The sequence below is a fragment of the Patagioenas fasciata genome, chromosome 22 (assembly GCF_037038585.1).
Source record: "Patagioenas fasciata isolate bPatFas1 chromosome 22, bPatFas1.hap1, whole genome shotgun sequence".
Taxonomy (NCBI): domain Eukaryota; kingdom Metazoa; phylum Chordata; class Aves; order Columbiformes; family Columbidae; genus Patagioenas; species Patagioenas fasciata.
In genome coordinates, this window is record NC_092541.1 from 3013744 (window position 1) to 3040901 (window position 27158).

Sequence of the window (27158 nt, forward strand, 5' to 3'; positions counted from 1 at the left end):
GGCAGCGAAATGGCAGCGTTTGCCAGCTTTGAGGTGGTAAAACTATCTGCGGCCAAAACGCCTCGTTGTAGTAGGTGTCAGTAGTTACAGAGCTGCGAGCTGTTAGTTACGTGTTGAAGCAGAGACGAGGAGGTAAAAGCAGGAGCCACAACAAACCGAGGACGAGGGGTATGGGGAGAGCACAGCTTAGCGCAGAGATGTGTGATATGGAATGTATACATGGTTATCTATAGATAATAAATGTATCGATGCAAACACACGGATCTGTAATTGTACAGAACACAGTTTGACGTGTACGTAGATGTGCACACAAATACCTCTCGCTTTTAAGGTGTGCGTTGTGTGCGTGTGTGTAGCTGACAGTTGTGAAATGCACGGAAATCTGCCGGGGAAGCGTTTATAGCGCGTTATTGCAACTTGAACTACTTGAAACCAGTTTGTCTGATATGGTGGCGCGGGGGGGTGTCTGTGTTGTTTGGGGGGAGACGCGTTCGGGACACTGAGCAGGGTTGTGGTGCCAGCAGGGGATTTAATGTGAAGATTTGGTGTTTTGGGAGCTGCCAAGAGCGGCTGCAGCGGTGCTGGAGCCCAGGGCGGGCTCAGCCCCATCCAGGCACCGCTCCAGCGCTGGGTGAGCTGCGACTCTGAGCCTGGGCACAAAGTGCGGCTGGGAGCCTTTGTGAATAGGAGAAACGTTTATTTGACTTCAAGTAAAGCTACAAACAAATACAAAAAGCTTATTGGCAAAGTACTAACAGGCAGCTAGACATGACAGATGCCATTTTTACACAGAACATTGCATTCACTCTGCCCACTACAAACCGGCTATTAGTCACATCAGAAATATTTCTAGTATTTACAAATATTAGAGCACTCTATTGTTGATCCGATTTTATACATTTTTTTCAATAGTGAAGTTTACCCACGTCTAAGAATATGTCTCAGAATTAGGCTGGGACTAGAAATCCTGGCCTGAAGTTTGAACTAAAACACAGACTGGACAATTTTAAGACAGAAAGATACAAGAGCTTTTTTCTCTCTTTCTCTTTTTTTTTTTTTTTTTAGATTTTTTAAATTTTTAACATTTTTGTTTGTTTTTTTAGCTTTTTCTGTTTTCTGCCACTGTAGTGCAGGAACCCCCGATTTTCGCTTAGGCAGAGAAGAACTCACCCCAAAGCAGTAAACTCAGGAAAGGGGAAAAAAATACAACAAATAAACAACCGTATCTGGTCTCCATTTATAAATAAGTTATAACATTTAAAGGGCTCACATTACACATGCTAGCTTTCCAGAAAGCGCCAAGAGAGCACGGACACATACATTTAGAAGAACAACAAGAGCATGAGGAGCGTCTGGAAATAAAATTTAATTAAAAAAAAAAATAATAACCAATAAAATCCCAAACGGAACACGACATGAACTCAGTCCTGGGCTAACGGTACCATACGCGTTGGTTTAGAATATCAACAACATGCCGAACAGAAGGTGCCTCACTGTACAGTTCTCCGAAACTAAGATCTGCGGCGCGTTATTTATTCATTTCCGTATTTCTCGCTCGTCTCCTCTTCATCCCTCGATATTCCTCCTCTAGAATTTATGGCTGAAAGGCGCTGCCCGCCGAGGCCAAGCTCATGCTTTTCAGTTTATTATCCTTCTTCCATTTCATCCTCCTGTTCTGGAACCAGATTTTGATCTGGCGCTCGGAGAGGCAGAGAGCGTGAGCGATCTCTATTCTCCTCCTGCGGGTGAGATATCTATTGAAGTGGAATTCCTTTTCCAACTCCAGGGTCTGGTACCGAGTGTACGCTGTCCTCGCCCTCTTCCCGTCTGGTCCAGTCATGTCTGGATAACACGGACAACAGCGGGTTGGGGTTTCGCCTTTCTGCTACCATTTGCTTCTTAGCCTTAAAGCTTTTTAATTTGCTTTTATTTTTAATACCGAGGTAAAATGTTCGCCTTCTTGGAGCAGCTATGAAAGCTGCTTATTCCCCAAATAACACCCTCCCTCCTCCTCTTTCCCGCACCCCCCCAAACACGTGTAAAACCCCCCACTCTTGGTCCCTCCAGAACCGACATTCGCAACTCAATATTCATAATTTAAGTGGAGAAGCGAGATGTTGAAATGTGCCTTTTTCGCCCCTGTCTGGGTGTCTCTGGGTCTGCTTGGGGGGGCATCTGCTGCTTTCCCTTCTCCGCGAGAAAACCGGGGCCGGGGAGGGGGGGCGGGGGGATCGCTATTCCCCGTGTATCTCCTCGCAATTTTGGTTTTGTCAAGAGCAGATTGTCAAGAATACATCCAGCAAAATAAGAGTAGGAAAGGGCTGAGAGACCCATCTGTGCATATAATGCCATTTTAATGGTCAATTCTTTCCTTTCCTCTCCCTCCCCCCCCCCGCCCAGGAACACCCCCTTCCCTCAATTTTTAAATTATCTTCTCCCACCATCCACATAGAACTAAGAGCTTGAAATAAACGCACATTTTGCGACAAGAATAGCGAAACTAAAATAAAATCCCCCCCGCTCCAGGCGCCAGAGGCAGCTTTAAAGCAGCGATCAGAGCAAGAAATACAAAAGCAATAAATAGCTGCGTTTCTGATCAAAGAGCCTCCATCGAATAAAAGGAAGGAGAGGGGGGGAAAAAAAGGAGTGGGGGGTTGGGGAGGGAAAAAATAAAGAGAGAAAAAGAGAAGGGTGTGGGGAAATAAACAACAACAACGACAAGGACGGAAAAAGAAGTAGCTGTACCATGGCTAATGTGAAGTTTCCTCATCCAAGGGAATATCTGAGGTGCCTGCCCTTCTGGCGCTGCCGTGGAGGTCGCGATGGGCTCTGCCTGCGCTCGGGGGATGCTGCTGCTGACTGGAGTGCCCTCGTCGGCTCCCGAGGACGCGCTGGTCTCGTCTAGTTCTGTGAAACTGGTGGTGGTGGTGCTGGCAGAAGTAGCTTGTTCGGAGGGGGACGGGGCGGGTTTGCCTCCATGGCTCTCGCTGTTGGAGCAGGGCAGGGAGTCGGGAGAAGATAAGGAGCAGCTGGACGCCTGTCTAAACCTGCTCTCCTGAGCTGGAGAAGGGAAACCGCGGGAGCTCTCCCCCACAGCCCCAAAGTGACTAGAGGAGGCTGAGCGGTTGATGCTAAGGTCCATCCCATTGTAGTTGTAGCCATAAGAGCTGGAATGCATGGTGCTTGAATCTCTGTAAGAACCGTTCATGGAACTGCCGGTCCCATAATTTAGTAACTGATAGTCGGGGCCATTTGGGTAGCGCCCTGAGAACGAGTTTACAAAGTAAGAGCTCATTTGGGTTATTTTGGAGGGCTTGATTTGTGGCTCGTGGTCGTTATAACCCTGTGCTTGACGATTTATGATGTATTAATGAATTATAGCAATGCACTGTACTTCGTTTTTGCTATGTATGCGGCCAAATATGGGGGGAGGGTGGGGGTGCGTTTGGGAATCACGTGCTTTTGTTGACCAGTCGTAAATTCTCACTGATGACCTCAAGAGGTAATTCATGCTCTATGGTTACAAATAATGACGAGCGCGGAGCCGTTTAGGCCCAAGTCGGCGCGAGCTCCCCAAATCCCCGTGCGCGCCGCTCGCCCCCCACCTTGGCGGAGCGCGCCACCTGCCGGCTACGCGGGGACACGCACCGCGCCGGGGGGGGGGGGGGGGGGGGGCCGCACCCCCAAACCCGCATCGCCCCCGTCGCCTTTTCCTTTTTCCTTCCGAAAAAAAACCACAACGCAGACATAAAAAGAAGGTGTGTGCGTGGGGGGGAGGGGTCCTGCCGCGACTCCCGTGTCCGCGCTCCCCGCGTGGGTCCTTCTCCCAGCTCCTTTTTCTGGATTAAACTCTGAATTTCTTCCTTTCTGGCCCCGCCGGGGAAGTTGCAGAGGCAGCGAGGGCTGAGGCGCAGGGTCGCTGTGAGGCCGGACACTCTTCTCTTGGAATATCTGAAGCGGGAGGGGGGACACAAAGCAAACCCCTATGGATGGGGGAGCGTGGCCGCTTGGATTTGTTTCGCGTGGTTATTGCCAGAAAAGTCGAGGTTTCCTGCACGCTGAGCCTGGAGCCAGCGATGCGGTCGCACCTTATTTCTGGAGGGGGAAAATATAAAGAGGGGGAGAGGAATAAAAGAAAAGGAGGGAAAGTCCAGTCGGTGGAACTGGTTGGCAACGCTGCTTTTAGAATATTCTTGCTCCCGAGCGTTTCACGTCCTCTTTTGAACACAGCATTGTGCTACGTGTTTTTTTCCTTTCCATTTGCTAACCTGCAAGGAATATTGGGGAGTAAAAGCACTCTGAAATTGGTGAAAAAGTCACGAAAGAGCTGTGCTTTCTTAACCATTATTTTATCTTTTTTTTTCTTCTTTTATTCTCTCACTCTTTTTTATTTCTTTTTTCTTTTTTCGCTTTGATTTTTTTAAGACAGTTTAGGAATTTCATATGCTTGTCTGCAACTCATTGGAAATTATGCGCCATATTGAAAGTGACATATAATTATAATAATTACGGGCAATGAAAAGCGTGGCAATAATAGTAAATGTCCTACAGCTGTGAAGCTTCTGCATGAATTGATTTTAAAAGTGACTGACATTAAACCAGCTTGTGGTGTGGGGGGGGATGCATTCATACATAGGTATTTCTTGGGGGTGGTGGGAAAAGGGGTGGGAAGCAGGAGGTTGTTTCGTGGCGCTTTCCCCCCGAGAAGCGGCAGAACCCGGGATCCAAAGCGGCCGGGCTGCCCCCCCCGGCCCCGCAGCCCCAGCAGCCGCAGCTCCCAACAGCCACTTCCTTTCGTTTAATTCCCAAACCCAGGAAAAGTTGGCGATTTGCACGAGCAAAATTCCCTTTGGTCCAGAGCAGCGACTTCCCCATCCCATCCCGAGCAAATTCAGCCTCTCCAAAGCAGCCATTGAAAACGCTTTCAATTGAAAATCAAAACCTACTTTTCCGAAGAGCTCATTAGACTTAGTTTAGATTTTTGTCCACCTTTTTTTCCTCCTTTGAATGGAGGTTCTATTTCTGGAGCTGAGCAGCTACTCGTTTTGCAGGGCAAATTCCCTCGAAATCTGGACTTTTTTGTAATACGCTTCACTTTGAGTTGGGGAGATGAAGCAAGCGACCAGATGTTTGAAAGATGCTAGGCAAATGTTAGGTATCTTTGGTAGATAAATGAGAGCATATTTTTGCCTGTTTCCTTGATTTATTATGTATATGGAGAGCGTTTCGTCATAACTCTTTGTACTGCAACAATAAAAAAGAGCGATACTAAAGCAGAATGTCAGCGAGGAAATACTATTGGTGAAAGGTCTTCCATTTGAGATTAGGAAAAAAGAGGGAAAAGCAGATTTATCTCTGCACTGTAACTTCCGTGTGCTTGGAGCTGCTTGTCCTTGCAGATTAGAGCCAGTGTCACCCAGAGAGGAGCAAGGGTTCCTTACAGCTCCCCTGGAAAAGGGGCAGAGAATCAGAAAATAATGACAGGGGGGGGTGCGTGAGATCCAAGACTTTGTTTTTATTAGAGAATTCCATTGTCATACCTAAGACAAACTTCAAACACAACACGTACAAAAATTAATAAAATATAACTTCTGCTCTTGTTGCTTTTGCATCCTTTTAGGTAGTACTCGTTCGTTCAGTAGATTTTCATTAAAAAAAAAAATATAAAGGGGGGAGGGAGGAATAAAAAGAACCCAAAAAACTCATTACAAAGACCCCAGGGCTTGATTAATTTACCAAAGGAGGGGAAAAAAAAATTAAAAACCCCTATATCTACCGTGCATGGAACATTTTTACAAAATTAAGACAATAAACACCCCAAATGACATATATTGCAGCACTTCCATTAAATACAAGCGTTAGCAGATTACTAACAGTGACACCAAGGGTAGAAACACGGGTAGGAGTCCTTTTTTTTTTTTTTTGTCTTTTCTCTTTCCCTTTCTTTTCCCCCTTCTCTCTCTATCCCTTTACTCTTTTATTATTATTATTTCATCTCGGGGAAGGCAGAGTGGAAGCGGAGGGAGGTTTAGGAAGGGAAAAATAAAACTCTAAAAAAAAAACGCAACTAGAAGCCTGATTTGTTTTTCCTGGACACGACAGATCACCGGGAACACGAGTCCATGGCATTGGTGGCCCAAACTTTGCAGCTGTCGCCGCTGCTGCAGGCGCTTGTCCCACCAATGTGCGGGTCGTCCCTGTCCTCACCACCGCACCCCCCGCATCCTCTCACACACACTCACTCACTCCCTCTATTTTTTTTTTTTGTGCGTGTTTTAAATAATACTTTCACTCCGCCGTTTTCTCCTCCTCCTCCTCCGCGCTCAGCTGCGAGGAGTTGAGCAATTTGTTCTCTTTTTTCCACTTCATGCGGCGGTTCTGGAACCAGATTTTGATCTGCCGCTCGGTCAGGCACAGGGAGTGCGCGATCTCGATGCGCCGGCGCCGGGTCAGGTAGCGGTTGAAGTGAAATTCCTTCTCCAGCTCCAGCGTCTGGTAGCGGGTGTAGGTCTGGCGGCCCCTGCGGCCGCTGGGCCCGAAGGAGGAACCTGTGACACCCGCAAAAAAACAGAGGAAAAAATAGGAAAAAAAAATAGAGGGAAAATAGGGGGGTGGGGGGAGAGGCGGGGAGGGGGGGAAATATGGGAAAGCCCTGAGGTTTAGAGGATGCGCGGGATCACCGCGGGGTGTTGCGCGGCTGGCTGCGGAGGGCTGTGTGCTCATCCCCTGCCCTCCAAGGCTTTGACCAACCCCAAAGTGAAGCCCAAGGGGGGCCTCCCTCCGGGCTCCCTGGCCCGGCCGCCCCCGCGGAGGATCCGCGGCCGCGCTGCGTGCAGCGGGGCAGGAGGCTTAATGCTGAAGTTGCCAGGCAGGGCTGGGGAGACAGGGCGAGATCCATCTTATTCCGGGATGAAAAATCGCAAGGTGTTCTCCCCCCCCGCCCGCCCTCGCTATTTTCCACCCTACCGGCAACTGTAATAGATCTGAGCATTTAAGCAATAATGAAGTGAATCGATCTGCCCAAACTCTGCATTAAAGAGGACACAACACTTTATGTCCCTACGCTAATGGACATCAATTTGGAACTTAAAAGGCAACAAATGCATCTAAACACGGGGGGGGGGGGGGTGAGCCTCGACTATTTTTCTCCCCCCCCTCCCTTTTTTTTTTTTTGATTGAGGAAACAGCACTTAAAGAAGTCATATATCACCACGGAGGAAAAAAATTCTCCCCAGGCAGACTTTTCATTATGTGCGAGTTTCATTAAAAATGTAGCCCTCTCCTTTCAAATATTTAAACACTTTTATATTATTTAACTCCAGATCGCGCAGCCAGCGAGAGAGGGAGCAGCGTGGGGTGCGGGGCCGTGCGTGTAAAGTCATCCAGATCTGATTTAGAAAAGATATCTCCCTGTGCGTGTGGGGAAAAGACAGAGACAAATCGTTGTAGCTGAGTGACACGCAAACTGGAATGTGAAAATAAAAGGGGGGGGGGGCGGGAAATGGAGAAATACTGTATCGGGGTTTAAATATGGGGCAAACTTTTTAGCTGGGAGGGGTGTCGGGAGAAAATACTTCAGCGGCGTGAAGTTTTGGTGCGTGTCAGGAGCAAGTTGGAGCCTCTCGTGTCGCCCAACTTCCCCGCTGGAAGTTTGGGCTGGAAAGTGAACCTTATTTCTGCTGCCCTCGCTCGCTCGCTCTCTCTCTCTGGCGGTAACAAATAAGAAAGGGGGGGAGGAGATTGATGTATTTATTTCTGTAAAAGAGTAAACTCACTATTGCAAGAGTTCATCCGCTGCATCCAGGGGTAAACCGGGGCGGAACACTTTTGCTCCTCGCTCTCTCCGAACACAGTTTTGCTCTGCGCGCAGTCCGACTTGCGCGGCTCGGGGGCGAAGGGCACCTCGTCCAGGCTGGGGGGCGCGCACGCAGGGTCCTTCTCCCTGAAAAACCCGCCGGCCCCATAGTCACAGGCGGAGCTGCGGCTGTAGGCTCCGTTGCTCTGCTGGTAGTAAGGAGAGGATGTGTAGCCCTTCTCCTGGACGCCCGCGGCTCCATAGGTGCTGGGGTAGTGCCTCAGAGGATCCGCGTAGCCCGAGGGATACAGCGGGATCTGTCCCAGGAACGGCTCCTGCCCTGCCGCCAGACTCACCGGGAACGTCGAGTTGACAAAATAAGAACTCATTGGAAAGAGCCTCGCCGTCCTTTCCCCCGGCTTTATGATTTGTTGTGTTTTATAGTCCAAGTGGTTTAGCTATTAGTAGTATATCGGAGATTGGGTTTTAGCTGAAGGGAGATGGCGTGGTGCCAGCGAGGGACACAAGGAAATACAACCATCTGATCAGGGGCTGACCAATAGCAGGCGCCTGAGGTTGCAAAATAGCACCCATGAGGAGCGGAGATTGCACCAGGGACCCCAAGAACAAACCATCCACCCCCTCTTCCCTCCCTTTTAAACAACAGAAATGCACCCCCTTAACCAAATATATAATATCTGCCGAAAGAAACATTCCCGGCGCGCTCGGGGCTTCATAAATAAATAACCGTGTTCCCCCGCCCCCGGCGCGGAGCAGGGGTGCGCAGAGCTCGGCTGCGCGGACGCGGAGTGCGCGGCTCCAGATATTTACACACACAACGTACACGAATGGAGAAGTGAGGGGAAAAGTTAATTACGCGCATTCGAAAAAGTTTAACCCCTGGTGTTTGCAAATCGTCCTGAAATGTCCGAGCACTTTGCAGCAGTTAAGGAAAACAAAACAAAACCCCCCCAAAAAAAATAAAAGGAAAAAAGTTTGGCGTGTGTGTGAACTTTGCAGGGAGGAGATCCTGCCGGTTTGGTTAACTTAGATTTGCTATAGGAGAAGAGATGGGGTTTGACAACTTATTTGGGTTCATGATTACCTAATTATCATAGATTAGCATTCCCTGTTCAAGAAAGCTCCACTCGCTTGAACCGAACCTCCGCTTTTCATATAGTGCATCTTTTTTTCTCTCTCTTTTTATTTTCTTTTTTATTTTTTTTCTCCCCCCCACCCCCGCCCCCCCGCCCCGGTGCAAAAGCTCCGTATTCGGGAGACAAATGGAAAATCGAAGTATTTCCTTTATCCCTGCCTAAATCGCCATCTCCTCCGGAGTCCGGTACCGCATTGTGCCCTCTTGCGTTTTTTTGTTAATACCAAATCTATGCCCGACCTTTTCTGCCTCAAAGGCAGCCTTGGGTTCCGGGCAAAAGCGGAGTTTATCGATTGTTACCGATGCAGATTTTTTTGTTTAACGAGAGGAAACCGGCGGAGTGCTGGGGCTGCTGCCCCGGCGGTGCGCAGGGACCCCGCGGCTTTGCATCCCCCCCTTTTAAGCCTTTTCCCGGATGGAAGGGATAATTCCGAAAATCTCGAGCGATTCCCTCTCACCCTAAAAGCTGCAGTTTGCTCTGGGCTTTGCCTCTCTCGGTTTTGTGCGCTCTGCTCTACCTGGTGCATCCCCCTCAGATCCCTGTTTGCTCAAGGTAGAGTGGGGTCTGAGCGCTGCCTTCCCTCTTTGCAACTGGGAAAATCACAGACATCTCACAGGGAAAAATAAAATAAAATAGCCCCCCCCAACATTAAATTAAGGGCAGGACTGTCTCCCCATCATTTGCGTTTTATCGAGGATTTGTTTCCTGTCCGAATTTGTAGCCAGCTGTCTGTCGGGTTCTTAGATGCAATGCAATGACACGCCTTATAATACACACTCCCGTGTACTTGAATCTGTGAATGTGTGTGCTACAAATCTAGAATTACATATATTACATGGTGTCTGTAGAGCTGCCAATGCGGCTTTCTCTGACGGAGCTTTAAGTATCTACGAAACTGGTATCTTATTACAAGCTAATTTATTTTAAACATCGTGTTTACAGCAGCAAAGCCAAGATTGTTTCATGCCACGGCTGCAATGAACATTGCGACTGAAACATAATCCTTATAATTCAAGGAAATAACATGCAAAGGAAGTAGTTTTCCAACCTCCACCCCCTCTCTGACTGATATCTCTTATATTTGTTCTTGCAGAGTTTCCCTTTGTGTATGGAATGGACCCAAACTTACGTAGATCTGCTTTATTGGTGTGAAAGGGGAAAAAAATAGAAAAGAAAAATTTTAAAAAGTGGGTTTGAAAGGGAACGATGACAAGAGGAGGAAAATAAAGAAGAACACAACAAAACACCCCACACAGGATCGGCTGGGAGCCTGGAATTAAGTGCCTTGCAGGAGCCGAACAGCTCAGCCTTTTGATTTGCGAGTTACGCAATATTTGTAGATCTGCAAAACCAGCGATTATCTGGCGTGATCGGCTCCGCATGCAAATTTTGGGCTAAGAAATGGGATGTGCAGATAATCCAACGCGTGAGTACATCTGCTGGAAATGCTTGCTCTGTTTGTTGTCTCACTTCTCCTGATTGCTCAGCAAATAAATCCCTCGATATAGTTTGGAAAAATATTCTGCCCCCCCGCTTCAAGTTGTACTGCATTAAAATACCCCTCATCCCGGTATCTTTGTGACTAAACCAGGTTTTTAATGTAGTTTAACAGTCGACATTTAAGGGAAAATTAAAATGCAGTAATTGAAGCTGGCCGATGGCTAATTGCTTATTGCTGTCATCTTAGACACGCTATAGATAAAACATCTTGCCTCTTAGAAGAAGGATGATCCTATAGATGGTTATTTGGGAGAGAAAAAGGGGAGAAATTGGTTCCCAAAGTGAACAAACCCTCAAGCCTGTCGTAGTTTTCACCTTCCACAGGGTCAAGCCCGCGGTCTAATTGATTTGCCACCTATAATACATGTAAATATGAGAAGAGGTCTTAAATCGCACTAAATCTCAGAGAACCGAACGTTTACCACAGAGCTGCTTTCTATTGCCAGTTCAATAGTTTAAAAAAAGAAGTGGAAAAGAAAAAATGCATGAAAGCGTTGAGTTATTAGTGCAGCTCTGTAGCAGGGGCGCTCCTGCCTTCCCCGCTGAAACCCGAAGGTAAATCTGAGACCGATTTTGTGGATGTATTTTCTTTGGCTGCCTCCAGCGCCAGCCCAGCCGGAGGGACACGGAGCAATAACGGGCGAGATTATACAGCAGCCCTGAAGTTAGAGCTGGCTTTGGAGGTACCGACGGGCACATCTTTATTCCGTCTTTGGCCTCCCCCCCTCACAAACACGCTCCGGGTTTGCTAAAAAGGGAGCAATAAAGCGGGGAAGTTGTGAGAGCCCCCCGAAGGTGGTGCCACACATTTCAGTGCTTTCCCCTCCCGACACACATCACTCAGCTGACAGGGTATAAATACAGATAAAGAGAAGTATTTACAGTATGTACAAGCCCAGCTCTCTGGCCAGGAAGGTCCCGCTTTTTGTCGCTTTGCTTTGCTGGCCAGGAAACGCCAACCCCCCCCAAGCAGAGGCAGGCAGATAGATGAGGGGATTAAAACAACACCCAAATATTTCGAAACACAAACAGAACAGAGCATTGCTTGTGTGAAAGCTAAAGCCGCTAAGAACTTGATAGAAAGTTCAGTGCAGTTGGTTCCAATAAAAAATGAAACTCTCTTTTTTTCATGTGGAGCTGGAATTCCCGATCCTTCTGAAGTGAGAACACAGCGGGGGTTTCCCTACCCAGGGACTTATTGCAGCAATAAAGTCAAGCCAACACCAAGTGTTTTACTTGAAACAACCCCTTGTTCCTGGAGTCAGGCACATTGGCTGCCCTGTAGTGCTCATGCACACCCGAAATCACATCAGAAAAACCACCCGACAGAGCCATGTACAGTTCCAGGGCTGGAGGATTTAAAACAATCATCCCCAAGGTGTAAAACAACACCCTCTCTCCCCGCACACAACCGCACACAACCGCCTGAAACTTAATTTCCAGCAATTTCAGTTTAATTTACCTGACTTCCCGTGCAGTGCATAATAACCTTGTTAATGAGATCTTTGAAAAGAAGCAATAATAATCTACCATTGTTCCATTAAAGAGTGCAGCTAATTATTAACAAAAAAAAAGGGGGGGGGGGGAGAATGAGGGAGGGGGCAGAAGGGCATTGGGGGAGTCAAAATGCATCCAGACCTAAGTACTTCTGTGAAAGTAAATCCTGGGAAGGGAAAGCAGAGAGAAGGAGAGGAAAAGGCGAGACGGATCGTGTGATGTGGAAGGCGAGTGCTGGGAGTGTTGGGAATTACAGCATGGAACAAGTTAATCATGGCTGTTGCTGGTCAAAAGAGAGAAACTTTTTTCTTTCATTCCTTTTTTTTTTTTCACATAGCCCCTGGACATCTCACTTTCTTCGAGAAAATGTCCTGGTCTAGACGCAAACAGTTGCCAGGAAACTGTGTGGTAGAAGGAGAAAACGAGAGGGAGAAAGCGAGAGGGAGGGAGGGCGAGAGAGAAACCTTTGAAAATAACAGGCACGCATTGTCCCTTCAAAGCTACAGTAACTTAAAAGTGATTCGTCGTCTGCTCCTTCCCCAGCCACCACCTCCTCTGTGCGCACCCGGCCTGCGTGGCTTCTCCAGCCCCACCGAAATGACCACTGGCGGCAATAAATAAATCCGAGCTCCTCCGCCGTTTATGATCAGCTGAAATCCCCTTCGCCTCGTACGTCATTATTGCATCGCATTTTACAACATCCACGCTTGTGTTCGCGCTCAGCAACCAGCCACCTCTCATCTTCCATGTGCATACAGACAGACAGATGTGAGCCTTTATGATGTAGGATGTGTAGATTTGTCCGCAGCCCGCAAGGCGCAGACCCGCAGTGTATCAACAGCATCGGAGACACATATAGATCAACACACACATTCGGGGTGCGCACAGCTCACATGTGAGTGCACATACATGTGCGAGTGCACCCTATAGACATATCTCCAGACACTTGAAGGCCGAACATATAGCTATAAGCACACATGTGCCGGCCGCAGCGCACAGCGGGACACCGGGGCTCGGCGGGGCCGGCTCTGCCGGGGGAGCTCCGGGCCCTGGCACCGGTCGGGGACAGGGGAGGGCAGTCAGGGCAGGGTCCCCCCCGGGACACCAGCTGCGGGAGCCCCCCGGGAGCCGCCGGCCGCCGCCGCCGACGGTAGATGGCAGCAGACGGCGGGGAATGGGCCGAGCCCCGCGGCGCGGCGGCACCGGGGGACGGGACGGCGCTGCGGGGGGTGCCGCGCTTCACTCCTTGATTTCCTTATTTTCTTAAATAAACAAGCAGGGTAGGATGCTGGGAGGGGAGCCCAGCCCAGAACGTAGCGGACACCCCCACAAACACCGGGGGTGCTCGGAGTTTTCTCGGTTACATCCCGCCGGAGCGGGTTGCAACGGGTCAATAGACCTGCCCGCACCGAGCTGCGTGGCTGCCACAGGTGGTTGCCCACGCAGGATTTGGAGGAATCGTCATAAAAGCTTTTTTTCAAGTAAGATTTCTAAATTTTCTTCTTCCGAAGGCAAAAAACAACAAGCAAAACACATCAAATCAAACGACCACGGAAAGACTCGGGAACAGACGTTTGAACCGGCATTAATTTTTCCCCCTGTGATTTATGAAAAATGTAACAGGTTCGGGAAGAAATAGCTTTTTAAAATGACTTTCTGTTTATTTCCACGGCTTGCGATCATTTAATCTTGCCCACACCATATTCAGGCGCAGTTAGTTTATGTGAGATAAATCGTCACGTCATAAAATGGTTTATGCGTAAGTAATGAATCTCGTCTTACTCAGCCTTGCTTCACATACAACAGCTCTTACATCACCTTATTTAAAAATCACCTCGTAACAGTAGCAATTAGGACTATATTTCAACACACACTAACCCTTGAAATATTGAAAAAAACACCCTTAAAATGACGGGCACCTCCTTACAAATATTTTCCTAAAAGCGAAGAGAAGCGTTAGGGAATCAGCCAGAGGAGAGGGGGATTTGCACATAACCTGGTGTGGGAAAGCACCGACACATCGTGGGGTGAAATCCAAGCCCGTGTTCCGGCCGTAAAGCCGTAAAACCCCGTTAACACGGCAGAACGCAATTAAATACAATGAGGTTTATTGCATCGCAACGTCAGCTTCATTTGGGAGTTTCACAAGGGGAAAAAAAAAAATACAATAAGAGCGCTGCGCTCTGGGTTGGCTTCATTCTTATTAGTTTTTTCCTTCCCATCTCTCTATTTTTTTCTCGCCCCCCCCCTTTTTTTTAACTAATTTCCAGAATCTTATTTCCGAAGACCGCCACGAAGTGCCCTCTCCGAAGAAACCACCCACATAATAATGACCCTGGAGAGCAGCGCAAAACCCAACCGGCTTCCACACGAACTTTGCCAAATGACTGGGCTCGCCTGCAGCCAGGGAAACTGGCAAGAGATGCTGCGAGGGGGGGAAATAAAACACGACAACTACCCACAAAGGGTTTGGGATTTTTTTAAAGGCAGTGCCTAACAGCCTCCGTCACCGCGCTACTGCAAAATCCTTCATTCCCACTCTACAATCTCCAGGTGACCTTACAGGCTTTATTTTTTCTCCTTATTCCGTTATTTTAATTTTCTTTCTCTTTCTTCTTTCCTTTCTTATTTTCTTTCTCTGTTTCATCCTCACACTCTTTCTTCCTTGCTTTCTTATATTTTTTTCTATTTTATTTCTCTATTTCTTTCTATTTCCCTCTCTCAATTTCTTTCTTTACCTTTTTCCATTCTTCTTTCTCCCTCTCTCTCCTTTGCTCGCCGTTCCGCTACACTTTTTCGGCAAAATCGTCACTTAAACAGATTTCCAGCACCCCTGATTTCTCCCAGTGTCTCCCTTCTTCATCACCAAACCCTTTTATTTCTATTCCCCCCACCCTGGGTAGAGGAGAGAGGGAGATGGGGAATGGAGTAGAAAAGGCAGCTTGACAAATGCATTTTCTCAAGGAAAAAAATTAAATGAAGAGAAACAGATATTATTCCCTTACCTTTTGACGTCCATTTCTGTGGCACAAGTAAAACATATAGGGAGAGAGACACAGCGTTTGCTTATCTGTTAGCTGACAAATATTGTCCCAACCTGATAGCCGTCGATTGCCTCTCTGACTTGGGAGAGCTTCTTGCATTTCTGTCATTTGCATAGAAAATAGAGCAACTTCCCTCTTTGAAAAATGATCGCCACTCCGTCCGGAATCTCCTCTGCCCCTCCATCACTACTGAGATTCCCAATCAGCAGGCAAATTAACAGAGGAATTAAAAAATGATAATAATCTAAAAAAATCCTAGGAGTGCTCAGCTATGTGTGTGCGGAGGTGGGTGTCTCTGTGTGCGGTGTGCGGATCCGCGTCCCCCCCTCCCCTCTCCCTGCTTTTAGCCCTATCGAGCTTATACACAAAAGTAAAAAAATGTAAAGAGGCGAGAGCCCTATAGAGGACACTGATCCGACCCAAGGTGCAGCGGACAGAAGAATGGTGCAATATAACCACATGGGAAATAATAAAAAGTTCATGTTCACGGTTAGCAGTCCACATGACCGGCTCTGGCCAATCCCAGAACCCAGCCACTCATAAAGTTCTATCACAAAGTTGTAAATTTTCATAAAACAACAAGGAATTTATTGCATTTCTTCATGACCGGTTTAACAGCAGTCTTTTTCTTAGCCGCCATCTTTTTTTAAAACAAAAATAAAAGAATATGAAAGGGGATTCGGGGATTTTTGCACACCCCCCCTACTTGGTTGCATGTAGGGGGGGTGTTGGAGAGAAATAATCGAATAACGCCTCACACGGTCGGCTATGAACATTAATACCCCCCCAGAATAAAAGAGCTTGGGGTTGGGGTTGGCTTTGAAACGAGGAAAGGCACAGTAAAACAGTGGGGTTCGGGTGGGATTTTTGACGTCTCTTTTTTTCCACAATTGGGATCCTTTCTGCTGACAGGGGCAATTAGCGGCTTTCGGGGGCGGGGGAGGCGAAAAAAGGCAAATAAAGGCAATAAAAATGTGGCCGGTTTGCCCGAGGTCTGGGTAGAGCCCAGTCCGGAGCGTCCTGACTGTCGGGGTCCCCACGGCCAAACACCCCAGAACCCACCGGGACCCCACGCCCCCCCCGCTATAGCGCGGCAAGGTGGGGTCCCCCCCGCGGCAGCGCTGCCTTCGGCAGAGCAGCGTCCGTGTGACTTGCTCTGCCTTTTTTTTCCGTGGATTTCTCCTCAATTCCTGCTTGTGCCTTGGCCGCCGGGGTCCAAGGCAGGGGGGGGCCACTGTGGGCCAGAAGAGCGAGGGGGAAATTTCTGGAACCGCCGCCTCTTTTTGTTTTCCCTCCCCATCCCCGCTCTGCACAGAGCGCTCCTGAGATTGCACCCAGGGATTTCAGCAAGAAAAAGGGAAGATTTTCCCCTTTTCCCTTCACGTGGGAATTTCACTGTGCAAAAGCCATAATAGCTTCTGCCTCTAATAATGGGCTTCCCGTAATTAGTATCAGCAGCGTACACTGCAAATCTGCGTTAGAGCTGTGGGCGCGCAGATGCTTTACGTGGCATCTGATTTTCCCTAAAACCTGCGGAAGGATGAGCTGCGCCCTTCGCTGAGCACATGGAGTCATCTGCGGGGGTGGGAGGTGAAACAGCAGACAACCGGCCAGGGAAGGAAGGTGGAAATCGGCCCCGCCAAGTCCTCCCAAAACTGGCTGCGCAACGCGTTTGTGGAGCGAATTAACGTGCAGGAATCCGCGGGTTTACTGCGCACTGTAAATAAACAGGCAGGGGTGGGAGAGGGAGATGCGGAGGATGCTCCCCCGCGCAAGGGTTTCCATTTACTCGCCTTTTGTTTTGCATTGTTGATTTTTTTTTCCCCTGCGTTTAATTGCTTTAATTTATTTTATGCGTGCTTTGATGCTGAACATTATTTGTTGCTAATGAAAGAGTTTCACTCGGCAATCAAGTAATTGAAAAGCCGAGGGAGAATCTATATATATACGCGAAAGGCACGGCAAAATAGATTTTTCCCTGCAAATTAGTTACGAGAAGAAGAGAATTTAAACAAGGGGCGGAAATCCCGTTCGGGCCTTTTTTGGGTTATTTGCATTTCTCCTTTATGCTCTTACCTACATCACTATCAGACCCAGAGCGGTAACGGAGGGAAAGGGGAGCAGCCTCAATCTAAACGTATCAGTATATTCGCCAAATCTGGTGAAAGGGTCCGAACATTTTGAAAGGAGCGACTGTCCCGCCCCAAAAAGAGAGTTCAGGGTGATAGAGCGGGGCATGTATAATCTAAAATTATCTGTAATACAAAAAGTACTTTTCCCATGTAAAATAAGCCCGTATATTATATTTAATAAGAAAAGTGGAAGGAACCAAACGTGATGGTAGATAATGGGAGATTTCCTTTTTATTTTGAAGAATAATAATCACAGACAAGGGTGAAAAGGGGGGGGAGGAAGCAACGCGTCGCCATTAAATAATTTGCTACTTCGATATAGAACATTTTACGTAGCACAATATTAATTCCTCTCTTTTTTCCGTAGAGACTTGAACAAGTAAGAAATGCAGGTAAAAATATACAGAGACGGGAGAGCGTAGCGAGGAGAAAAGAACCACAGAGGATACAGGGAGAAGGCGGGATCATCATTCGTATTATGTACAGGACTATATACGCTAAGCAGAATTTGCATTCAGACTTTCAGGTCACATTTTCTAAATTAAAGGTGCTAAACACGACCATGTTACTTCATACCCCAAAGTACACAGCGAAGTACAAACGGAGATTTACAAATTACTTGTACTATAGGAAGACTCACATACAAAAATGTATCTATTCCGACTCTAAAGCCACATTTAATAGGTAGATAGTCGTTCTATTGTACAAAAAAAAAAAGACTTTAATATAGGTAGTATTTTTTTTCAGTGTCAGGAAACACAATGTATCATTCCTAGGGTTTTCAATTATTTATGTACTTATCCTTTATCTATTTTAATATATAGTCTTTTTCTGTGTGTTTTTCCCCCCCCTTCTCTTCTCGCGTGGGTTTCCACCTTTCCCGCATCCACCTCTCGCCCCTCATTCCTCCTCGTCGTCCTCCCCGTCCTGTTTTTCCTGGCTGCTGGAGCCGGAGCAGGCAGTTTTGTTCTCTTTTTTCCACTTCATACGGCGGTTCTGGAACCAGATTTTGATCTGTCTCTCGGTGAGACACAGGGCGTGTGCGATCTCGATGCGTCTCCTCCGGGTCAGGTACCGGTTGTAGTGAAACTCCTTCTCCAGCTCCAGCGTCTGGTACCTCGTGTAGGTCTGGCGGCCGCGTTTTCTGTCCGTGCCTGAGAAATAAAAGCGGATTGGGATCAGCCGGGGGGTTGGGGAGGATGTTTTTGGGGATACGAGTTGGGTTCGCTCTCTTGTTTTTGTCTTTGCATCCAGTACAGTCCCACGAGGGGACAAAACCCTCGGAGGGTCTGTACAACCTGCGACAACCCTTCCTTTCATTTGCAGGATCAACTCCCTCGGCTTGAGGTTTTCGCCACCTCACCATCCGTGTTCTCAGCCCCCCAACCACGCCAGCTTTAATTTCCCTTCATGTAGGAAAAGCGTGCAGCGATGTTTTTGTGCACTTGTGCCTGACTCCGATTGAACAACAAACTTCAGTAAGTTTCTTGGCCTTCTTAGAGCCCCTCAGATTCTGAGCTCTTACTTTAATTTCCATCTAGACACCAGAAATTTCGAATGGTTGGGGAACAAATACAGAAATGCAGTCGGGCCAGGCATCTGCTGCCGCCACAAATCCAACTATTTGTCCCCTCTTAAAGCTGTCATCAGGGCGCCTGCTTGGGAGGTGTGTGATGGTCTTCATGATTTTAGGGGCTCGTTTGGGCACAGCGGTGGCTTCTGGGGCTGTCAGAGAGGCTGGTCCCCCCCCGGGCCGAGCTTGGGGGGTGTTTGCACAGGAGCAGCACCTCCACACCCCCCAGCTGCCTGCGAGCGGCCTTTGGAGAGGGCCCAGCTCCTGATTCTCCTTCCACCCGACATTTCCTGCACTCTTCTTGGAAATAATTCTACAATATGGTGTTTGTGATCCCGACTCTGTTTTCTATGTAAATGCGATGTATATGTACAGCATAATGTATTCTTTCCCGGAGCAGTGGGGATGGCGAACAGTAGCCTCGGCTTCTCCTCCACGCATTCCACTGGACTCCTCTTCTTCTTCCACCCTCTTTTTCCTTAACCCCCCCCTCAACCCTTTCTTTTTAAAAGAAGAAAAGATCCAGTCATTAAAAGGAGGGGTGTGGGGAAGCAAAATAGCCAGGCTAGCTGTAAAGTAAAAATGTGCAGGTCGTGGAATGCGGGTTGTAAAATCCGCTGAGGGGAGAGCCATAAACTGCTGCTGAATAGGGATGACAACTCTATCTCTGCTCGCTGATGAAATTCCACAAGCGCGATCGCACAGTGGGCATGAGGCACGGATTGGGGGGGGGAATAGGCGAGAGGGGGGACCCCGTTTTTATGACTGAGGTTGAGTTTTTCTGGTTTTAGGCTCAGCAGATCCCAGAGTATCCGGAGAGCAGGACCCCGCGAGTTTACCCCGCTTCCAAACCCTCTCTAATGTTGATCCTCGCAGCGTCACAGGCTAAAATAGGGGTGAGCGGGGGGGCTTCTTACATCTAAAGTCAGATAAAAGCAGAGATGAAGTGTTTACGACCAGAAATATTTGCTCTTTGATAAATCAACTGTAAAAGTGGATGAATTATGGAGCAGGTAATGGAAAGAACTGACCACCAAATAAGTGTGAGGGTTACCTCCTGTCTCCATAAGCCGCTATACATTGACTGCTCCTCTGGTTTCTTCGCAGGGAGGCCGGTCCTCACCCCCTCACACCCCCGAGGGTTCCTAACAAGACCCTTTCCGAATATTAGGAGGCGGAGGGGGGCTCGGTCCCAGGGATGCTCTCAAGTTGCCATCTGGCAGGGGAGAGGCAAAGCCGGGGTGGCTGGAAAATGAGCTCACGCCCTCACCTCCGCTCCCAACCGGGGCAGTAGCGCCTTTCTGCCCTTCCCAGGAGTGTAAACAGCAGCAGGATGCACAGGGAGCCCGGCTCCGAGCGGGGGAAGCGCGGCCCGGAGCGCCCGGCCCGGCCCCGCTGGGCTCCCTGCGGCCCCGGGGGGGCCGGGCCGGGCGTGGACCGCTCCTCCGGACAGCAGGATATTTATTAAACGTTAATTGACATTAATACCCTGAGACGGAGCGCGTTGGTGACTGAAGGCAGCGAGACCGCCCGTCGTTCAGCGGGTTTGGGTTTGAGACACATGTGCGGGGGCAGCGTGTCCCGGGCGGGGTGTCCCCGCGGAACACTGCGCGGGTTTACGCGGAGCTGCGCGGCTCTGCGCCGCCGCGGCGACCCCAGCACCCCCAGCCCCGGCGGCGGGGGGCACTGGCAGGGTCACCCCATGGTCCCCAAAGTGCTTCCCGGAGATGCGGAGCGCACCGCACCCCTCCGCGGTGCTGCTTTTCGAGAAGTGACACAGACTAATGTGCTCCCCCCCCAGTATCTCTACATCCATCCGGATTCCGACCCGAGTGTCACAGTTTTGAGAGCGGGGCTTTTAATTGCACCGAGAATTATGTGTTGCTGTTTCTGATGGCAACACGCTACGCTTAATTGCAGTGTCTGGGACACGGTGGTGAGGGGCTGGCAAATGAAGGTTTTGCAGTCTAACAGAAAACAAACCTAGCTTGCAAGCACCTCCCATAAATAGTTTCTTTCAGAATCTATATCTATGTGGGGGTAGCACAATCTCCATCCTGTAAATATCGGAGAAGAAGGGGCTGGCCATTATTTCTGCAGCTCTGTCTGTCCCTTCTAAGACAAACTGCCTTTTGCATGGCACATACACAGCCCCAGCAACACCAATAAATATTTAAAGCTAAAAGGATGGCTTTATGGTGGGGGTGGGGGTGGGGGGGGTCGCTCTCTCCCTCTCTCTTTTGAAGATGCGTTTTCGGTGAAACGTCATGAAAGGAGTTGGGGACAATTCCCCCCTCCCCTCCCCTTCCACCACCCCCCGCGCACGCCATCAAATAATTTACACTCCCCGCACTCCCCCCTCCCCCGGGCTCCTCTCTTTAGGGAGGCAGGGGCTTACCTGTGCTCCTCATCCAGGGGTAGATACGGAAGTTACTGTCGCTTTGCAAATCTGAGTCCCTCTGGTCCGTTTTGCTGCAGTTCTGCTTGGAAGCGTCTCCCGGGCACATCATGGAGAGGTTTTGCTCGAAAGGGGAACAGTGCATGTTGAAGGAGCCGGGCTCCAGGCCGTACCCGGAGGAATACATGCTGGGGGGCTGGGGGTGCACGGCGCTGCCACTGGAGTACAGCCCGGGCATGGAGGCGGCGAAGGGAGGCGTGGATCCGGCCCCATACCCCGCTCGCTGGGTGTTGGAGGCGAAAGCGCAAGAAGTTTGCTCGGGAAAGACTCCGGATGGGAAAACCGAACTTGCGGCTTGATATTTAGAAAATAAAGCATTCGCATAATACAATGAACTCATAATTTGGCCGGGTGATTTGTAGGTCGGGACGTTTTAGTGTCGGTTTTACGAGGTACCGTGATATATTACGGAATTAGAGTCCAGATTTACACCAAAAAGGAGCCTTTTTCCTCCCGGCCCATGTGACGCGCGGGCACGTGGCTCCGGCGGCGCCAATCGCCGCCCGCTCCCTCCTCGGGGGCAAAAAATTGTAGTGCTGCTGGATTTATAAAATATGATAAATAATTGATGCGATATAAAACCCTCCAAGATCTATGCTGGAAGGGGTGAAATTGTGCTGGAGTCGATAAGCAACCTGTAATCAGTTTTCAGCTCAGACCAAAGGAGAAAGAGAAAGGCGGGGGGGGGGGGGGGGAGTAAAGCACGTTGCTGATAAACCAGCGTCTACCTCTCGGTCTCTCTCTGCTGGAGGAAAAGGAAGGGAGCTCTATTTATCCCTCTATTGATCCCGTCTAAAATTCCCTCCCTCGCACCATTTCCCTGGCTCCGAGGTACTTTTTTCACAAGACTGTACATAATTCCCTCCCCCCTTGACCCTCACCCCCTCACCCCCCCCCCCCCAAAAAAAAAAAAGACAAATGTCTCATTGATACCTAATAGTTTCAGGGGTCTCTTTTCCCAAATGCCATTCAGCTCTAGACCTAATTTATTCCAGTGCCACAGGCTTTGAGCTTCGTATTGAGCTGGCATTTGCTTTTCTTGTTGCGGAAAAGAAAGAGTGCACAGATCCCTTGTTCAGCGTGTCAGCGGTTCTGCAGGGCTCAATCACACAGTCAAACCTCACCAGCTGGCTGATTTGCTTTCTGCTGGAGAAGCAGAGACACTTTCCAAAATGTGGTCTGCCTCAATTTTTTTTTTTTTGGGGGGGGGGTGGGGGGTAGAAAGAAAGAAAGTCTTACAGGCAGGAAAAGCGGCGCAGACAATGGTGGCTGCGCGTCCAGGGTTCGCGTTGTTTCTCCTTCCCCAAGGTTATGCTGCAGGGGTGGGTGAGCATCCCCGCGCTCCTCTTGCCATGGCAGGGCAGCACAAACCAGCTCCGCTGCGAAAATCACCGCTTATTTTATCTTTTTCTCAGCGAGAAGAGCGGGAGGAAAGGAGGGGGGGGGGACGCAGAGCTGGGGATGGGCGAGGGAGAAAGGAGAGGAGAGAAAGGGAAGAGGAAAAGAAAAATCACACATTACCTTCAGGAAGGGTTTCCACACTGCCTCCCAACCTGTCACCACCCAGGAGCTGCTGCAAACACTACGAAGAGCAGAAGCCCCGGCAGCTGCCCCGCGTCCCCCCCCTCGGCCAGGGCTGCCCGGCCCGGTCCTGCCCGCAGCATCTCCCCGGGCTCGGGCGGCTTTGATGGCCCGGGCTGCAGCTCCCACACAATTGACTTTTATTTCCTTTCTATCAAAGTGGTCCTGGAGGAAATGGAGCAGGGTAAAAGAATGATGTCACGGAATTCTCGCTTGTAAACTTTATTGTAACTTTCTTCCGCCGCTTCCAGGTTTAGACAATAGAACAAAGTGATGAAAGAACAACAAAATATATCATTAGTTCCCCCAATAAAGTAATTCACGTATACAGTATACATTCTTTTTCACAGTTAACCTAAAGATCACTTTACAACTTGCTTCACTGTGCGCATGCTAACTAAAGGAGAGAAAAACGCTTTTTTCTTGTATTTTTAAGAGACATTTAAAAAATAAAAATTATTAAAAAAATCCCGAACCAAATAAAACAACAGAAGGAAAGTAAAGAGAGAAAGACAGAGAAAGAGAGAGATAACTAGAGCATAAATAGGCAGTTTCATGTTGTTGGGATGTTTGTTTCAATAGCTACCTCCAGTACATACAGATAAACCACAACCAAAAAAACGTGAAAAATAATGTTTAAAAAGTGCACAAATGTAATTTCACGTAACTCCTATAGCATTGAAAGCTACGTTAACCAACCCACCCCCCAGGAAAGAAGAGAGAGATAGAGAGAAAGAGAGAGAGAGAGAATTTCACAGTCATGTTTTACATAAGCTATTGCGTTACACTACCACTAGTTAATAACTGGCAAAAGGCAGGAGAGACCTCCCGATCACTTTTGCATACTGTTCATTGTATCAAAGGATAATCAGGAAAGTGGTGCTTACAGCTATATTGTTTACAGCAATAAAAGGGGGTTTTTCCCTTCTCTTTTCTATGCATTGTTGTTTGTTTCCCACCCCTCCCTTACATTAACTGCCATTAACGTGGGGCTCGGGGGCTCTTCACCCCAGCAGCGCTTGCCTTTCAGTCCTTAAAAATCCTTTTATTTCTTGTCCGCCTTCTGTGCTTCCCCTTCCTCGTCCACCTCCTGGGCTCTTTCCATTTTCTGTTTTTCCAGTTCTTCCTGCTCGCATTTGCTGCTGGGAAACTTGTCTTTGTTGTTTTCCTTTTTCCATTTCATCCTCCTGTTCTGGAACCAGATTTTGACCTGCCTCTCTGTCAATCCCAGGGCATGCGAGACCTCGATCCTCCGTTTGCGGGTCAGGTAGGGATTAAATAGAAATTCCTTCTCCAGTTCCAGCGTCTGGTAGCGGCTGTAGGTTTGCCTCCCCCTCCTCCGTCCAGCGGCTGCTGGGGAATTGCAAAGGTTGGGTGGAAGAGGGGAAGAAGAGAAGGAGGTTGAGAGATACATAAACCAGGCTCGGGAACAGGCACAGACACGGTCACACACACCAAACACACTCACACGCACCAAACACACTCACCAGGCGCATTCACACACCCCAAACACTCGCAAACACACACGGGCACGGGAGGGGTGGGGGGGGAAAGAAAGGACTCGCAGGAGCAAAGGCAGGAAGCAAAGAGGGCGAGGGAAAGGCTGCTGTCGGATATCAGAAAAGGGAAGATGGTTATAAAGGAAAGGGGTGATGGTGGCAGGGGAGGGGAGGGTCACCCACTCCGAGCAGCCCAGCTAAAGCCTGCACTTGCACACTTATTATTACCCGAACCACCACCACAACAACAGACTCCGGCACTTTGGGATCAGGGGTAAAAACAACAGAACTGCAGCCCGGGGAGAGCGAGAAGCAGCCCCAGCGAAATCCCAAATCAAACGCCAAACAAAAATGAAGGGGCTTTTTAAGGCTATAAAAGTGCCATAAACTTTAAGGGCGCTTCCTTCCACAGAAAGCCCGGCTCGCTCAGCCCCCAGAAGAAAAGGTCTCCTTCAGGGTAATTAAACTATAAAGCAATTTACAAGTGCAAAAGTTTACCCCCATAAAGCAGTAAAATACAGTCACTGGGGAAGAAAAAGAGAGGGAAAGCAAGCAAGAGGGGCAGAAAGCAAAGCAGAGGGCCACTCTCTGGGCTGGGGAAATGCCTCTCGCTGTCCTTTCCATCTCGGCTCACCTTGCGGTCGCATCCAGGGGAAGAGCTGGGTCGGAGAAGGGCTCTGCTCCGAGCTCTCCGGCTCCTCGCCGAGGCCGCTGGCAGCGAGCTTGCAGTCCGTGTACTGCACCAAGTCCGAGTCCTGCGCGCCGAACAGGCTCTGCCTTTGCAAGGGGTCGTAGCCATAGAAGTTGCTGGGGTCCCCATGGCACGCCACGGCGCAGGGATTCTGTTGGTAAGGGGAGCTGGAGAGCGACGATGCTCCGTGGTAGAACTCCTGGATTTGGGTGGGGTGCTGGAAGGTGCCCCCCGTGCTGGGTCCGTACACCACCGTGGGTCTGCCCCCCAGATCCTGAGCGAACCCGCAGTCATAGTAATTGGGACGCAAGGAGTCTCCGGTTTTGTATTTGGAGAAGAGTGAGTTGACGAAATAAGAGCTCATTTTAATTTCAATAATAATATTTGTTTGGAGGAAGAAGAAAAGGAGGAAAAAAACAAAACAAACAAAAAAACCCCAAAACAAACAAAAAAAAGAAGCCAAGCAAAGCAGACCACGGGAATCTATTAGCAAAAAAAGAAAGCGCTAAGATGCTAAGCAACGACAGTTTGTGATTTCCAGGAATATAAAAGGAGGATATAATCAAAACTCTAAGCCTGCATGATATTGAATTCTTTCCTCCCCCCCACCCCTAAAAAAAAAAAAAATCGCCACTTAAAGAGTTCTCGCTTTACATTTCCAAGAAGAGATGCCAGTTCATAAACAGTTTTCAGTGATTTACTTCAGCGCAAATGAGTTGTTTCATATTTTGCAGTGTCTTTTCATGATCATTTGCATCTATTACCAAAACCTCATCCTATTGGCTTCTCCTTACTCCACACGGACTCTGCACCGCATGATTGTGAAAGGAAGAGTGTGAGAGAATAAAGAAGGAAAAGCAAGCGAGGGGGAGCGAGAGAGAGAGAGAGGGAGCGAGAGGGGAAGGGAGAAGGAGGTGGGGTGAATATACGGATTAAATATGTTTAACTACCTACATTAATGAGATATCGCTCGCCTCACAACAAATCACATACCTAGACCACCCAAAAGATTGATTTTTGGGGAGTGCTGGAAAATTAAAGAGAAGCGCTCGCAGTCGTTAATTTCAAAATTTTAACGAGGCAGTTTTAGCCTTTTTAAATGTCAGGGTCGCTTTGGAAAACTGTAAAAGAACACGATTTAATTGCTACCAGTTTTAAAAGGTCCTATAAATGTAATTGGTATTTTAATACAAGTTATCAAATCATACAGCTTCTTACCCTAAACATATTTTAAAACAAACGAGGTAGTCATATTTAACATTTTAATGATCAATTTCCTTATTATTGATAAAGGTTTAACTATCACATGAAGGGAATTGCATTTGTAATAGCCCCAAAAAAGGCTGTAAACTGTTTAACAAACTATAAAACGCCATAAAGCCGGGGATGTTGTTGTTGTTTATACCGCACTACATAAAAGCCGTTAGGATTTTACGAGTTCGTTCCTCTACTGCTATAAACCAGAGGTTTCGATTGGACCCGTCCGCATTACAGCGAGATGTCGAGGTGTCAATATTGAATTAAAATGATTATAGTTTTTCATATATAACATTGACTTTCGGTGGCTCCGCAGCCCCCTCCCCGCCTCCCTCGTTCGAGATGTGCTCGGGGATGTTGCGAACTCCTGGTTGTGGTTTCCACCTCCAGAACAGACCCGCAGAACCCCCCTGGGCTGGAGCGGCTCCTGCCCACCCTCACCCCTCCCCAAGAACTTTTTTGGGGGTTTTTCATGATACTTCTAATGAAAACTGGGGCGAGACGGGGGATGGGGCAGGGGAGAGAGGAGCCACGCTTTCTATTTTATTGGCATTTGGTAACAACGGAGCAAACTTACCCCTAAGATGCCAACGCTGCAATTTTCCACCAGCTAAACACACAGGGGGTAGATTTTGAAATTCATTTCTCGCAGTCAGCAAATATTACCGAGATGTGTTTCAGTTAATAACGGCAACAACCCTCCCAAGCCAGGACCCCCCAGCCCCTCGCAATGCAGCTCTATTTTCCAGTCCTTCAACCTCCACGAAGAATTAAAGACACTGTGTTAAAGCTCTTTTCCCCCCTTTGCCCTGGGTAATTCCCCCTGCTTCCCACCGCACCGCTCTGCGCGCTTTGGGCACCAGAAAGGTGGATTCAAGGCGTTTCGCTCGTTCCTGCCTTGAACTGAGGGATAATTTTCAACCTCCACGACACGGAAAAGAGGAAAAAGTTGAAATGTTACGGCTTGTCTTTGA

The 27158-nt window shown here is 48.6% G+C and overlaps 5 protein-coding genes and 2 long non-coding RNA genes across 14 annotated transcripts in view; 2 read left to right on the forward strand and 5 right to left on the reverse strand.

Annotated features, from left to right (window-relative positions):
• The window catches only part of LOC139825471 (uncharacterized), a 28047-nt gene extending 13343 nt beyond the window's left edge, over window positions 1–14704 (forward strand). For 2 of the 4 annotated variants that reach the window (XR_011735535.1, XR_011735537.1), the window contains exon 3: window positions 10046–11997. This is a non-coding gene — a long non-coding RNA (uncharacterized lncRNA). Of the gene's footprint in view, window positions 1–10045; window positions 11998–12492 lie in introns of those variants that run through there. The other 2 variants (XR_011735536.1, XR_011735538.1) reach the window with 2 other exon arrangements.
• HOXB3 (homeobox B3) overlaps window positions 1–15044 on the reverse strand; it is a 55395-nt gene extending 40351 nt beyond the window's left edge. The window contains exon 1 of the mRNA XM_065856153.2: window positions 14955–15044. The gene's annotated coding sequence lies outside the window, so the exon portion shown is untranslated. The remainder of the gene's footprint in view (window positions 1–14954) is intronic.
• On the reverse strand, window positions 677–3636 carry HOXB5 (homeobox B5). Its single transcript, XM_065856471.2, has 2 exons — window positions 2746–3636; window positions 677–1842 (listed from the first exon to the last, which is right to left on the reverse strand). Exons 1-2 carry the CDS (start codon window positions 3293–3295, stop codon window positions 1595–1597), a joined length of 798 nt encoding a protein of 265 aa, XP_065712543.1. The 5' UTR covers window positions 3296–3636; the 3' UTR covers window positions 677–1594.
• On the reverse strand, window positions 5496–15086 carry HOXB6 (homeobox B6). Of its 2 annotated transcripts, none has more exons than XM_065856160.2 (3): window positions 14955–15086; window positions 7776–8365; window positions 5496–6548 (listed from the first exon to the last, which is right to left on the reverse strand). In XM_065856160.2, the coding sequence occupies exons 2-3, from the start codon at window positions 8182–8184 to the stop codon at window positions 6289–6291; spliced, it is 669 nt and encodes a 222-aa protein (XP_065712232.2). In that variant the 5' UTR covers window positions 8185–8365; window positions 14955–15086; the 3' UTR covers window positions 5496–6288. The 2 variants fall into 2 exon arrangements, with proteins under 2 accessions (XP_065712232.2, XP_065712234.2); XM_065856162.2 differs by having other exon boundaries at window positions 7776–7942; window positions 14955–15076.
• Window positions 15087–17328: 2242 nt separating this feature from the next.
• HOXB7 (homeobox B7) lies at window positions 17329–22877 on the reverse strand. Of its 3 annotated transcripts, none has more exons than XM_071798165.1 (5): window positions 22678–22877; window positions 22396–22535; window positions 22090–22299; window positions 21097–21450; window positions 17329–18279 (listed from the first exon to the last, which is right to left on the reverse strand). In XM_071798165.1, exons 3-5 carry the CDS (start codon window positions 22184–22186, stop codon window positions 18026–18028), a joined length of 705 nt encoding a protein of 234 aa, XP_071654266.1. In that variant the 5' UTR covers window positions 22187–22299; window positions 22396–22535; window positions 22678–22877; the 3' UTR covers window positions 17329–18025. The 3 variants fall into 3 exon arrangements, with proteins under 3 accessions (XP_071654266.1, XP_071654267.1, XP_065712235.1); XM_071798166.1 differs by having other exon boundaries at window positions 22090–22302; XM_065856163.2 differs by lacking the exons at window positions 22090–22299; window positions 22396–22535; window positions 22678–22877 and having other exon boundaries at window positions 21097–21878.
• LOC139825472 (uncharacterized) lies at window positions 18029–20278 on the forward strand. Its single transcript, XR_011735539.1, has 3 exons — window positions 18029–18603; window positions 19490–19594; window positions 19806–20278. It is a non-coding gene; the product is annotated as an uncharacterized lncRNA (long non-coding RNA).
• A 66-nt stretch (window positions 22878–22943) lies between the features above and the next one.
• HOXB8 (homeobox B8) lies at window positions 22944–26008 on the reverse strand. Of its 2 annotated transcripts, none has more exons than XM_065856171.2 (2): window positions 24871–26008; window positions 22944–24087 (listed from the first exon to the last, which is right to left on the reverse strand). In XM_065856171.2, the coding sequence occupies exons 1-2, from the start codon at window positions 25289–25291 to the stop codon at window positions 23783–23785; spliced, it is 726 nt and encodes a 241-aa protein (XP_065712243.1). In that variant the 5' UTR covers window positions 25292–26008; the 3' UTR covers window positions 22944–23782. The 2 variants fall into 2 exon arrangements, with proteins under 2 accessions (XP_065712243.1, XP_065712242.1); XM_065856170.2 differs by having other exon boundaries at window positions 22944–24090.
• Between the last annotated feature and the right edge of the window lie 1150 nt (window positions 26009–27158).